The 14,582-nt window shown below is 41.8% G+C and overlaps 1 protein-coding gene across 4 annotated transcripts in view; it reads left to right on the top strand.

The window, feature by feature from the left end:
• Positions 1-7,729: 7,729 nt before the first annotated feature.
• The window catches only part of opn4xa (opsin 4xa), a 48,128-nt gene continuing 41,275 nt past the window's right edge, over positions 7,730-14,582 (top strand). For 3 of the 4 annotated variants that reach the window (XM_048235577.1, XM_048235575.1, XM_048235579.1), the window contains exon 1: positions 12,321-12,428. In XM_048235577.1, coding sequence (XP_048091534.1) covers positions 12,368-12,428 — 61 coding nt within the window. In that variant the 5' untranslated portion in view covers positions 12,321-12,367. Of the gene's footprint in view, positions 8,067-12,320; positions 12,429-14,582 lie in introns of those variants that run through there. The other variant, XM_048235578.1, reaches the window with a different exon arrangement.

Genomic DNA, 14,582 nt, shown 5'->3' with positions numbered 1-14,582 from the left:
TACCAAGTGTGCAATATCAATACAGAAGATAAATGTTTAAAGGGAAACTTGGCAGGATTTCCCCCTCTGCTGGAGAAATTGTGCATTATGCTATTTCAAACTGTGGGAAAAGGTAAAGATAAAGCACATGGATTTGTTTACAAGCTAGTGAACGGTTAGCATAAGTTTGGCAGAACTATGTGGATCTTACAAGGTAAGAAACACGATTTAAAATGAGTTTCTTGTTTCTCACTTCTCTTTCCGGGACGGTAGTCTCAATGTTGCAAGGTTGGTTTTCCGCCTGGGGACGCAGGCGCAGCGGGGAAAGTCACCATTTTCACCGGAACAGGTCATTTAACCATCTGAATGATTTCTAAACGGGTTTATTACGTTGAAATAGTTGCCAAGTTCCCCTTTTAATTTTCTTAAAAAGTAAACATTTCTAAAACAAAGCTAGTATTGAAATCGTTAGTGGAATCGTTAACATGTGGATGTCTACGATTCCGATGGATCGGAAAGTTTGGAACCGGTTCCTAACCGATTCCCATGCATGAGTGCATGGTAGTATTTATTAAATGCATAAGTACACTGTTATAAGAACACTTCATGTGTTTGGGAAGTCAGCCACCCAAAGAAAAACAATTGGGAGTTGACAAAGTGGTAAGGCTCTGCGTAAATTAGGAGGTGGTTTTGGATTTAAAATGGAATGTGGATGTAAATCATAGCCCTCTCAAAAGACAAATTGGCTTGAAGAGCAGTGGAATTAGGCATTCTGTATTTGAAGCTGAAATGCACCATATGTTTACTTCCATGCCATTCCATGTTGTCCCTTAAAATTCAATCAATGTACAGTTGTGTAATGAGAAATGTACTAATCATCATTCCTCAAGACTTGACAGTGGAGGATATCCCTCAGCACAAGCAAACATCAGGTCTCCTGCCTCTCCCTACGCTGAGGTTTAACTCTGGCGGCCCCACTGATGTGGTGGGAAATAATTGATCAATCGGGCAGATGAGTCCAGATGAATGCCCATGGACACCGCAGTGACACTGTTATGTAATGTGCCTTCTGTGTCTAAGCAGCGGCCAGTTGGGGTTGGAGCTCAGAGATAGAGCCTGACCCCACATGCATAAGATAGCCAAAGCAGAGATAGAGCTCTTACCCCATATGCTTAAGATAGCCAAAGCTGTTGTCTGTGTGCCCAACTTATTGCTTTTTTGTTGCTTGCCACAGGTGGGATTGCTCATCACAAACAAGAGTGTCTTCCTGAGTGCCTTTCCTAGGCACTATTTATGGCAGCTGTTGAAGGCACTTAAACCTGGACAATTCAATTATGTCAAAATATTTGAGGAAATGGATTGCCTAAAACCTGAAGTTTATTAACTTATTTGATTTGGGTATCAGTTATTTAGGGTCATATGATGAAGTTAATAACAGCAATCCAAATTAGTTATTTTGCAAACAACTTTCTAATTATGCTAATTCATATCAATTGATTTAACTAATATTTTTACTTAAAGGTGTCATGTGTAAGAATTGAGGTAAAAATATCCAAAAAATGAGCTACACGCATCAAAAGAATGACAGGAAATAAGAGCGATGATGTCATTAAAAAAATGACAAGGTATAGTGCTGTAGAGATATCGACCTGAATTAGCGTGCTAAATTACTAGCCACAGCCCGACAAGTGTCATAATACCAGTTTCGGCCATGGGAGGCAGTATGCGGGGAACATAACCGCCAGCCAAACTGCAATACACGTGTCTCGGTTGTTACTCTAGGGTAGACAAACTCACTTTCTGGGGGTATACTGCCCCATCTTTTATGGAATGTGGAGTATGAATTGATTTTTTGGCAGACATTACACATGGCACCTTTAAGCAGAATGGGAAAGATGAGATTCAATTAGCTTCTTCAAGTTTCACCAAGGGGTATATAACACTATTACCCCAACCATGCTCTCAAAAGCAACTAGTCCGATAGAACCAGAAACTCATCAAGCATCATTGGATTAAAGCAGAACAACATTAGAACACAACCCATGCCCCAAATTATATAGTATTTCTGTGCAATTAGCATTATCATGCACATACATGCAAACTGTTGTAAACACTGATAGTTGAGTTTGATTCTGATTTCAGTGTTCTGGCACAGGTATATGAGAATCTATAGCTTTTGAATAACGAGTGACTTGAACTGCTAATGTCATAAGATTAATGCTAATTTAATAATTTTGTTAAGATTGACTGTTGGTGTTTACAGTGAGGTCAGTGTAATTGAAAGCGTTCGATTAGTCCCAGAGAGTTTTTCCTAGTTAGTGACCTACAGCAATAGCCCAGGAATGGAAATCCATAGTGGGCGTGGCGTTGCACTGTAGGTTTCCGAAACGCTTGGTCGAATTTTACTCTTCACCCCTCCTGTATCTGTTTGCAGTGTGCCACAGTCCAACAGACCCTCCTTGACACAAAAGGGTTGAAGGCAAAGGATACTGTTAAAAATCTTGGTGTATTAATTGACAGTGATCTAAATTTCAACAGCCACATGAAAGCGATAACTAAATCAGCTTTTTACCACCTCAAAAATATTGCCAAACTCAGAGGGGTGATGTCAAAACATGACTTAGAAAAACTCATTCATGCATTTATCTCCAGCAGGGTTGATTACTGCAATGGACTGTTCACAGGCCTTCCTAAAAAGTCTAGTCAAGTCAAGTCAGTTTTATTTTTAAAGCACATTTAACATACACAGAGTGCAACCCAAAGCGCTCCACAAACAAGACACATAACAACAAGACAAAAGATGCCGGATGGAGCGGCGTAGTCGCCAGCGTGCCCATGACATCAAGACATACAAGACAGACAACAAAACAAATAAACAAATAAAAAGTAAAAAAGAAAAAGAAAATATATTTAAAAAGGGGAAAAGAGTGAGCACTCTGCTCTCTTTGAGTTTGCACAATTGAATATTGCTTGGTACAAAGAGTAATGTACAATCTACCATACATAGTAATAGTAAAATGCCTCAACAGTGAACATAATTAAGAAATATTCCTGTCTGCATTGACTTATTCTTGTTGAGATCATGTGTTATTTAAATCTTTTTTTCCACCTCACTGTGTCATAGATCGATGCATCCTACGCAATAGGCATTGGTCATTGACTTGTCACCGGCAGACACACTATCTGTCAACTTCACATGGCCCTGATCTATGCTGACCTTTGTTTCCATAGGTCAGGGGTCCCCAACCTTTTATGTACCATGGACCGGTTTGATTCCCATTTTTTTTTCACAGACCGGGGGGAGGGATGGGGGGGTCTGGGGTTCCATGTTCCATATGTGTTGTGCATGTATTACTTGAAAAGAACTAGCTCCAGTTAACAGTGAAGGTAGCAAACTCTTAAAAATGTGTAAACGTGAACTTGAAGAAGTGAAAATTGAACAATATGAACTATGAAAATTGAACAACTTGAAGCTACATCTATCAAGTGTGAACATGCTTAACAAAATATGGGAACAAATGGAACTAAACGTGCATTACGAATAATAATCAGTGGGAGCCCTGTGCTTGTTTCCCTGCAACAAGAAGGTTCCATCTGGGGGTGATGGAAGACAGTGACACCCTCAGTGTGTTTGAAATGTCCAGTCGATTAAGTGCTAATTTGGTCTTAGTTGCAGTCATTGCAGAAAACCCGCCCCTCGCATAGATACGCGGTGGGAAATGGTAGCAACGTTTTCAGCGCTTTACGGCTATCGCTGGATATTCTGCTTTGGTTTTGATCCAAAACCCGCCAGAGAGGTTTCCTCATACACACTCTTAAGACCACCGTCATTTGCAATTTCGATCAACTGCTCTTCCTCCTGCGCTGACAAGTTATGACTAATCGGGATATTGACAAATGGTTTGCGGACCCACTCATTGGTTTGCCGTGTATCTTTGGAGGATGGGAAGTAGCCTAACGCTCAAACTCATTTGAAAGCGTAACAAGGTGATCGCGCACCAGCTGCGAGAGAAAGGGACCTGCCTCAGTCTCTCCCAAAACCCCCACTACTGTTTGGAACATATCAAATACACCGTCCCCATTCGTCCCCACAAATCAAGCTTGGCTTTAAATGCAGCGACTTTATCTGCCAGTTTAAAGACAGTCGTCATTCTCCCCTGGAGTGACAGGTTGAGGTAATTAAGCAACCCGAATATGCCACACAGGTAAGCGAGTTTTGGCACCCAGTCTTCCTAACTAAAATGTGCAGCGGTGACTTTTTTTCTGTAAGAAATCTCTGCAGCGGCTCTCGAACACTCTGACCAGTGACCTGCTAAAGATGCTTGTTTTTTGTTGCGGGACAGACAGACGTAAGAAAATAGACCTTGCAAAATGCAAACATGCGTGCAATCAAACAACTGCAAATAGGCCTATGCCATGTAAAAACGTGACATTATTGCGAATTAAATTGAGTTTAGTTTGCATGCATTTTTTTTTAAACTCATGTCGTAGGCTACTAACCTGACATTAGCCAGATGAATTACGTTCCGCTTAGCTCCGCCTAGCTTCACTCACATCCATCTGGGACCTCTCTTTCATTGAGAGTGATTTCTGCAACCGACTTTATGGTTCAGCCAATCAGGACGCAGGGCGGGAGTTTCATAGATGTGACATAGCGTAGAAGCGACTGTGAGACTGTTATTAGCGTCACGGGTTGGCTTCGATGTGAGTGGTTGAAGTAGCATGTCATTAGATGACGGACAAGTGGCTTATTCAATCATATGCAAGCATTTTTTGATTAGGCCCAGCCTTCTGAAGCAACACTTCAATGGATCGGTTCCAGATGGATGAGTGGAGCTAGGCGGAGCGAAATTCATCTGGCTAGGGTCAGGTTAGTAGGCTACGGCCCGGTGGTTGGGGACCGCTGCCATAGGTAAGGCCACAAATAGGCTTCACAGCATTCAGTCAACTAGAAAATGTAATTTTGAGGAATTTACCAGTGCATGAAAATGCAAAACTCATCCGAAACGGCTCTGCTGTCTGTAATAGAAGCCTTAAAGGAAGCCAAGGCGACCGCTCTGTCATCAGAACTCATTCTGCTTGACTTAACGACTGCCTTAATCACCGCATCCTTCTCTCTATACTCTCTAACATGGGGATCTCCAGTTCTGCTCTGTCCTGGTTCCAGCGCTTTCCTTTCCTCCGTATGACCCCTTGGTCTCGGCATGGATCTTGGATTGCCTCTCAGACATATCTACATGGATGAAGGCAAACCACCTCCAGTTAAACCTCTCAAAAACCCAACTGCTGGTCCTCCCAGCTAAACCATGACATCAACATCAAAATTGAGTCATTCTCGACAACCAACTAGCCGTTTCACACTCTACAACATACAGAAAATCAAGACTTACTTGACTCAAGATGCTACCCAACTCCTGGTACAGGCAATAGCCATCTCAAGACTCGACTACTGTAACGCTCTCCTGACAGGTCTCCCAGCCTGCACAGTGAAACCCCTTCAGATGACCCAGAACGCAGCGGCGCGCCTGGTCTACAACCAACCCAAAAGGGCACACGTTAGTCTCTAACTCTTGCCTAAGTAGTCTCCGGTTCTGCTTCCACTTACTTGAATGCCCTCATACAGACATACTCTACCTCCAGACCGTTGCACTCCTCAGACGAACGACGTCTAGCTCTACCACCGGTACACTCAGGTCAATCCAAACTTTTTTTATTTGTTGGTGGAACGCACAGCCAGTTCCTACTAGAGCAGGGACATCCCTCTCTATCTCTAAAAAAACTCCTGAAGACCCAGCTCTTCAGAGAATATCTCCTCTCGTAGCACTACTTACAACTAGCTAATTCTAGCACTTACCACTGGACTAGAACTGACACTGACTGTATAAAAACAGCACTCACTGATGCACTTTTTCTTATTGTGCTCTACCTTTTTACATTCTTTTAAATTGTTCTAGTATTGTTGAGAGAATTGTTCTAAAGCTTTAAACTGTTTACCATGTTGTAAGGCTCTTTGGCTAAAAAAGCGTCTGCCAAATGTAATGTAATGTAATGTAATATAATGTAATGTAATGAGTCAGTGCGGAAATTCAACAGATTCAGATGGAGAGTCTTTTTAGTTTGTAGTTAATAATTAGTTGGAAGCAGAGCTTCCATTTGAGCCTAATATTACAGATGATTTTGAAAAAATAGATAGATAGATAGATAGATAGATATACTTTATTGATCCCTAGGGGAAATTCAAGGTCACAGTAGCATACAGACAAAACACACACACATTCAATAACAGCAGAAAAAGTAATTAAAAGTATATAATATAAAAAAACACAACTAAGCAATAAGGACTGTAGAAGATAAAGAATATACTAAATATACAAAATACAAATTATACTAAATAGAACTTAATCAAAATCAATTCTAAAAAAACAGTTTTGCAATGACTGAAGCAGGGACTGAGACATTTAAAGAGACAAAAATTGGCGGCCATCTTGAATTTAAAGGTCAAAAATAGGTCAAATCAATAAATCTACATCATTTTTGACCCAAATAGTCTCAGAAACCATGTGTAATGCAGCACTGTGGGCAAAACCATTAAAAAGTTTCCACTTTCCAAAGGTTTCCACCTTGGCTGACGGCAGCCATTTTGGATATAAGGCTCTCACAAAATTTCCCCACATTTTTGTGAGGGGCACCCCGGCAATATTTTTTTCCTTTAACCTTTATAGATGACAAATCTAGTGAGAAACGAACCTTCGCTCCCCACGGTCACAGAACTGCTATAGATGACCCAACTACATAGCGTAGCGCTCTAGAATCTTTGGTAGCAACCATCCATTTAGAACTAGTAACGGCAGTTTGTCCTGCAAGTTGAGAAATTAGGCTAGTTGATAGCATATGTGTTGGAAGAAAGTAGTTCTACAAACAGGACAAGGTTTTGCGATTTAAATGTTTAAATTGTAACGGGAAATGAGCACAACGCAAGTGGCAACAGTGGAATAAGCGGGATAATGGACTCCACGGTGGTCTGTTCACAGAAGTAATGCACTTATCCGCTTCGCGTCGGGGCCGTTTTACAACCTCGACCGTGCATTAACTTCTGTGAACAGACCACCGTGTCGTCCAATAGGTTTTGTGGAAATAACTGCTTGATTCATACAAAAGGGCCATGTTATCACAATAATAGACCCATTCATTGGTTCCTCTCCATCTTTAAGTACAATGGCACTGCAATTACCTTCTATAGAGATTAATTGTTGTAAATCTGCTGTGTGATTATTGCTTAGATGGGCTTATTATCTCTTAAGTGAGTGGACAGTCTATGGACTGGGCTTAAGTGGTTACACTGACCTGCCAGGTCTAATGAGTATGTCATATCTCAGACTGCTCTAACAATACCACATGATCAAGCAGAAACAACCCCCCCACACACACACACACACACACACACACATTCACATATTCACATTCACAGATGGTCTGACCAGCCGAAGGAGCTGATGTACATGTGTTTGGTGAACTCTAGCGGCGTTTCACACCTTCTACCAGCACTAAGCTCTGAAGTGGGGGGGGGGGGGTGGTGAAGAAGGAGGAGGAGGAGGATCAGAGCCACCACAGCATCTCTGTCACTCTCTCTGATGCACGCCACAGCAAGAGCTGCAGGAGAGCCGTGCCAGCACAGAAACGAGCGGCAGAGCGACGGACTGACGGAGTGAGTAAGAGAGAGAGAGGAGAGGGAGGGAGAGAGAGAGGAATAGAGTGAACAGCTGAACGAGCTCGGACGCTCGGAGCCGCACAGACTTGCACTTCTCCCCTGCTCCAACCAGCTGCTCTGCGAGCAACACGTCAAGTGTCTCCACACACAGGAGCAGAGAGCGAGAGAAAGAGAGAGAGAGAGAGAGGGGAGAAGAGGGGAAGGTTCACAGGGCACTGATTTCACTCTCCGTCTCGAGCTGGGATTCGAACCAGACCGACTGCCTAAGCAGAGAGACCTGAGAGAGAGAGAGAGAGAGAGAGAGAGAGGGAGGGAGGGAGAAGAGAGAGAGAGAGATACCGGGAAGATCAGTCCATGTGAGCGTGAACACATCTTTCTGGTAAGTTATAGCTGAAATATGGCACCCATAATGAATGTACTGTTTGTGCCATGCCTGTGTGTTGAGTGTTTCCCTTTGCCTCAGGAGTGGCTCTCAGCGTTGAATGAGCTGCTTCAACGTGAGCTATAACTGAGTTAGTTAGCCTCTTGTAGTGATGAGCAAGAATGGAAGAAAACTCATGAGGTTCACTTTTTTTTCATTCCGCTTTCTTAATTTTTCTGAAAGGGTTTTATCTGATATCTGAGACTCCATTGAAAGCTTTTATTTTAACAATATTTTGAGTTTTTCTTGTGTGTGTTTGTGTTTGTATGGGTGCAATGCATGAAAAGCTTATTGTGTGGGCAGAGAACAGGGCAGAGCTTTGTTATTACACTGATAAAAGTAAGCCAGTGAATCAGCTGGTCTTCTCCACCTTCCTTAACCCGTCTGTTATCCAAGCAACGTTTAACATCATACAATATATGGTTCAGTTTTTTTTTTTTTGCTTCATGTTTAATGACTTTTTCTCAATTGAAGGGTACAACAGAGTAAGTGTACAATAATATGTTTTCAATGTCCTGTACAAATATTTTGTACATTGGTTTCCTTGGGGTCAGTTTGACCCCAGCTGTATGAAACATAAGATACATGAATATTTGACACATTATGGATATTATTATTGTAATAGTATGAGAACATATTGTTATTGTCATTATTACATATACAAGTACATATTACATATAAGTCATTTTGGCAGGACTGTATAAGTCAAAAGGTGAAGCAACAGCAAGCCTTTGGGCTGCTGACACTGGATGGGCAATATTGCCAGCCAGGGTTCCAAGGTTCATAAAGGGGTGTGTGTATGGGGGATTGTTTTGTAGTTATTACACTCTTGTTAAGTACCTCTCACAAAAAAACTGGGTAACAATATGAACTAGAAATGTAATGCCAGAGGAATTACAATAGTGGATGGAAAGCTGCTGGGTTTATGTTGGTGGGGAGATTCCTGAAAAAAAAAAACATTGAATCACTTAATCTTTGAGTTCATACAAACCCTCGTATCAAAAAACCTTGTGTGTCAGGCATTCTTGAGATATCACACTCAAGGTGGGTTTGACCTTGACATTTGACTTCATCATTGAGTCCATACAAATGTTCACACCAAGCATGAAAGCTGACCTTTGGAAAATGTAGTTCAGAGAAAGCCTAATTGTATGCAATGCAAGACTACCTGCAAATTACATCAACGTTTTTTGGTATATCCAGTTTTTAATATTTTTTTTCCGAAGTGTTTACAACTTAGTGTTAACTAATAATTGTTGCAAACTGGTACCACGAACAAAATATTAGTGCATTCCTGGATGCGGTATAGTAGCATCCATCAGGCAAGTGTTATTTAAATTAAACTCCTGGTGTATTTACAAACTTTTCAATGCCTCGTTTTATGAGTAAAGAACATAGTTGTACTACTGTAGAAGTTTCGTACCATTCAGGGCATTATTAGTGGGGTAGCCCACGAAAATGGCCTGGTTTTGAGCTGACGTGCACGCGTCACTGATTCGACCCAAAGCGGCAACCGAGTTATGATTAATGTCCAGATAAAATGTCCACTGTGTCTTTATCAGACTCCTACTCGTCTACTCTGATGAAGACACAGAGGTGTCGGGTTTTTTGTTTGCACTAGGTAAAGACTTCAAGTTTAATCGGTGTGCTCAAGTCCGTTTCCTGTTGTTATAGTCTGCCGTCCTACAGCTGTGAAACACCTGATTTTGCGGTTTCAACTGGATGGTGCGTGGAGTATCCTATTTCTGCTTCAGATTATGTTATGCTTTCCCCCCTGCAAAAAGTCAAAATATGGAAATATTTATGAGTTTTCGATCGTCATATATTTCTTTTCCATTCATCACAGAGTTCCCAAAATCACATATAAGGTGTGTTAAGTTTATCAAATAGCCATTCAGCAAACCAACTGGCAGGGACTAGTCTGGAAAATCCAGACCCTGATAATCTAGAAAGATTAAGGGTCTGGCAAAGAACAATGTAATGGCCCAACTCGAGGGGCGGCAACAAGCATGCATTTAAAAATCTCACTGCACGCAATTGGATAACACTACACCATGTTTACTCTGAATTATTTCGGACTTCGACGCAATCAGATAACACTACGACCAATGTGTACTGTCCTCCAACGTTGCAGCAACCTGTCTTCATCAGTTTAGCTGGTTTCCCGGAATGTTGGGGTAAAAGTAACATGCATCATTGCTCTTTGCCAGTGTTCCGTCAGAGACAATTCCATTGTGCTCTCGTGACAACTCTGGATTTCCAGGGTAGGCAGGGACACGAACATGACCTAAAAAGGACTTCATGCCTTAGACAGCAGCAAATAGTGTGAAAACAGAACTCCTTGCTTTGCCTCTCTATCGCACTGAACCGCAAATGAAAAGTCAAATTCGTTGACCCTTCAGAGCGGGGTTTAAGACTGCTCAGCGAGATTTAAGACTGTTGAAAGCAAAGGGTTTTAAAGGTAGTTAGAGTCACTTTCCATAAGAAAAGATCTGTGGGCAGTTATTGGGAAGAGGGCAAGTAGCCTGTGTTTGATGCACTTTGTGAAGTGAGTCAGACAGGTCCATGTATCTCTGTAGTCAATGCTAGATTCAACAGTTCTGCTTGTTAAAGAAAGCAAAAAATATGGCATTCAAAAGTATGCGAATATGTAATTACAGCAATGACATGGGGCAGAATTATTTGGATATCTTGAAACACAAACTCAGATACACTCACACACACACAGAGAAAGAGAGAGAGAGAGAGAGATTGAATAATCTGTTTGAAATGCATAGTAACGACTAATGACTAATGCCATTCCTGTTGACTCATGTCATAGTGTCATTCCTACAGTATCTCAGTGTGATACGGCCATCTGGTTGTTGTGCGTGCTTTCACATCTGAGGGAGCTGATGCTGTGGACCGGGGTGTTGGGGGATTGGGCTGGCTGGGGTTGTGGCTGGGCTGTGATGTGTGGAATGGATGCTGGCCTGTTAGGAAGTGTGAGGTTAAAAATGGTGGCAGGCTTTTAACTGTGTGAGTGGCTCTCCCAGGACCATAAGTGCTTGGCCCTGACCTCGGTCCGCTCCACCGTCTGCCCACTGAGATGTGCTCATGATGCGCTGTGATGCCCACAGATGGGCTCTCTCTCTCTCTCTTTCTCTCTCTCTTTCTATTTCCCTCTCTCTTTCTATTTCCCCCTCTCCTGCTTGATCACTCAAATACAGCTTACACAAAGTAGTATATGTTTTGCTCTCATAATCACACATACACACACACACACACACACACTCAAAACACTTGAACTTCAGCACTTGGTTGCACACACATCCTGATAGTACACACTGGTTTTCATGCATATAGCAGGCACACACACCTATACACAACTATTACATCCTCTTCTTCCAAACACACACTCACTCACTGGTTCTTAACTTAAACACACCCTCATGCATAAGCTCAACTCTGACCCCCGCAGTCTTTTGCGCTTGATATGAGCCATGTCATTCAGAAGATTTCCCCTGCAAGCAGGCGAAAAACCCCACATCCTCCCCAGTCCTCCCCCGCCGTGGCCCTAAGAGGTTTACGATGGGATTTTAGGGATGTGAGAGTCGTGATCTGATAGGCGGTCCTCCTCTCCGCTGAGCGATGTTCGGCTCCAACAGTCAGCTCGAGAGAGAGCCCGTATAAGAACATTGTATCATAGAGTTACCTGTCAATTGGAAAGCAACTGGCTCAGGCCGACTAAGAGACACTGACTCAGCCTCCCATGCCTGTGTGTGTCCAGCAAACATGCTCACACACTCTGGGCGCAGCGCTCTACTCATCTGGCCTGACGGATTGTTAACAATTGGAAGTGACAATAGAATATTGGAAATCAATGCTTGAAACTGTTCGAGTCTGGCAAGGCCTCTGGGCAGAGAAAAAAAGAGAGAGAGAGAGTGAGAAAGATTGTGTGTGTGTGTGTGAGAGAGAGAGAGAGAGAAAGAAAGGGTGTGTGTGTGAATGTGAGAGAGAGAGAGAGAGATGGGGTTCAGCTGCAGCGGTCAGAATTTGGCGGTAGTGCCTGTGCGATGCTCTTTGCTTGCGCTTGATTGGTACCACCACTGATTCTAAATCCCTAACGAAGACGAAGCTCCGCCCCTGGCCCAGGCAGAGGGGGGAGGGATTATGGTGAAGAGGAGAGGAGAGGAGAGGAGGCAAGAGAGGCTTTCCACGGAGGGGGCTGCCAGACGCTGAGTTGAGGAGAGCCCCGTTGGCACTTGCCCGCAGCAGCCATGGCAGCGTTCTCCGACATGCCACAGGTGGGGCGAGAGAAGGGCAGCACTCTGTTGGCAGGTAAACAAGTCTCAAAGTCAAACTTGAATCTTTCTCGGCATCTCAGAGGCTGTAAACTTTAGCTTTTTAACGCATCTCGAAGGCTGTAACTGAGTGTGTGTCTGACACGGATCATGAGTGCATGTGTAAAGGAAGTGTGAGAGAGGAAAGAGCAGAAATAACAACACAAAGAATGAATGGGTGTTTTCACGCGCTTAGCTTATCAAATTGTGTTTACTTTTGGAATGAGAAATATATCAAGTTTTGAATTACTTGTCAAAATTCAGTCACCCTGGGTAGAAATAATGGTGGCCATCTGTAATGCTTTGGAATTCTGCTTGGACTTTCTATCAGTTAATTGTAAATCTAAATGTAAATGGACAGCACAGTATATTTTAAATCACTGAGAGCCTCTACAGGCTGATTTTTGGAAACTTCAGAAATCATTATTAAAACATGTGCGTCTTTAGTGGTATTTTGTGTTATTTTCTCAAACTCTATCCGTGGTCATGAACTGCCAGATTAAACCGAACAAATTGGTGTTTATTTTACCATTTTTACAAATGTATTTTTAATGACAGGGATATACTGATTATATTCACTGATAAAACAATTACCGAAAGTGGATTTTACCAAGGGCGTGACCCCTTAGCGCAGTCTGTTTTTGAAGAGGGACAATGCAAATGTAAGAATTAATATTTCTGTACTCTTAATAGACAAGTGCAGAGAACGAAGGACTGTTTTGTCAGTCAGGGTTCAGAAATCTTATCATTTGTATGAAAATGGTTGCATAAAAGGAAAGAAAATGTAAGAGATGTTTCTTATGTGCTAATTCCGGGTGCAAACATACTGTAGTACTTGAATGAAAATTCAGGAGAGTGATTCACACACTTTCACAAGCAAACAACCATGTGAAATGAATGTTGTGATTTGGGTGGGATATGATGACAGTTACTGGATTCCCATTGGCTTATTTTTGTACATTATTATTTTTAAGAACATCACACATTTTTATTGTAAGAATTTCACGTTTTTATTTTCAAGACCTCCATAATTATTTATGCATACATGCATTCATTTACAGTACATACACATAATAATACTGTAAAAGACCTGGGGGGTATTCCAGAAAGGTTTACTGGCTTAACTGGGTATGTTAACCCAGAGTTAGCGGTAAACCTGGGATTTCAGTTCCAGAAAGCTCAAAAATGATCAGGCTATGTAAGTAACTATGGTAACATAGGCTCTGAACTGAACTGGGTATGTAAACCCAGAGTAAACGGTAAACCTGGGATTTCAGTTCCAGAAAGCTCAAAAATGATCAGGCTATGTAAGTAACTATGGTAACATAGGCTCTGAACTTAACCTGGTAGGGGATAGGTTTTGTTCAGGTTATGTTTAATTATGTTCAGTTATTTCAGTGCATGTTCAATCAGGCCGCTATTTTTACACTTGTCACACAATGGCGTTTCATTTGGACGAAGGTCCGATTGACAAAGAAGCACAAAATCATGTAATATTCATCTGTGCAATTTAGCCTGAGAGGGCGATAAGACCACATCACATGAAAGCCTATCCATTCTTTTCCAGTTTTTCAGCTGAATCCTAAAGGCTACTTGAAAAGCATTCTCCATTCCTACATTACGCATGGTGGATTAGAATAGAATAAAATACATCTTTAATGTAGCTAGCCTACACCATAGTGGACATTTGTGTTTGGCTCATTTGTGTTTGATGGACAAACAACATCTCAGACACATTGAAGATATAATTAAAACAAGTACAGTACAAAAAAGAGGAAACATAGCCTATAGAAAATTAATAAATAAGATTAAATATAGCTCTACAGCTCAGCCGGGTAGGCTATGCATGTTGTCACTAAGTTTGGTTAAGAATGCTGATGGCATTTGGGATAAAATATTTTTTTAATAGGCTACACACGCTCTCCGACTGGGAGTTTTTGTAGTGTTGGAGACGCAGAGCATATCATAATAAAAGTTTAACTTGGCCCACAGCTGCAGAACCCGCGTTAAAATAGAAAATTACATTTGGGATTCTCAAAGAATTCTATGGCCCGCTCAATCTGTGACAAGGTAGGCTAGTTTAAGAAAGCATCATTCAAAGCAGTCAATAGGCCTACAATACGTGATGTCCAGTGAATTATTTAATTGTGCT

The sequence above is a fragment of the Alosa alosa genome, chromosome 23, assembly GCF_017589495.1.
Source record: "Alosa alosa isolate M-15738 ecotype Scorff River chromosome 23, AALO_Geno_1.1, whole genome shotgun sequence".
Classification (NCBI taxonomy): Eukaryota; Metazoa; Chordata; class Actinopteri; order Clupeiformes; family Clupeidae; genus Alosa; species Alosa alosa.
The sequence above is the reverse complement of the archived record's forward strand: the minus strand, read 5'-3'. Positions and strand labels throughout refer to the sequence as shown.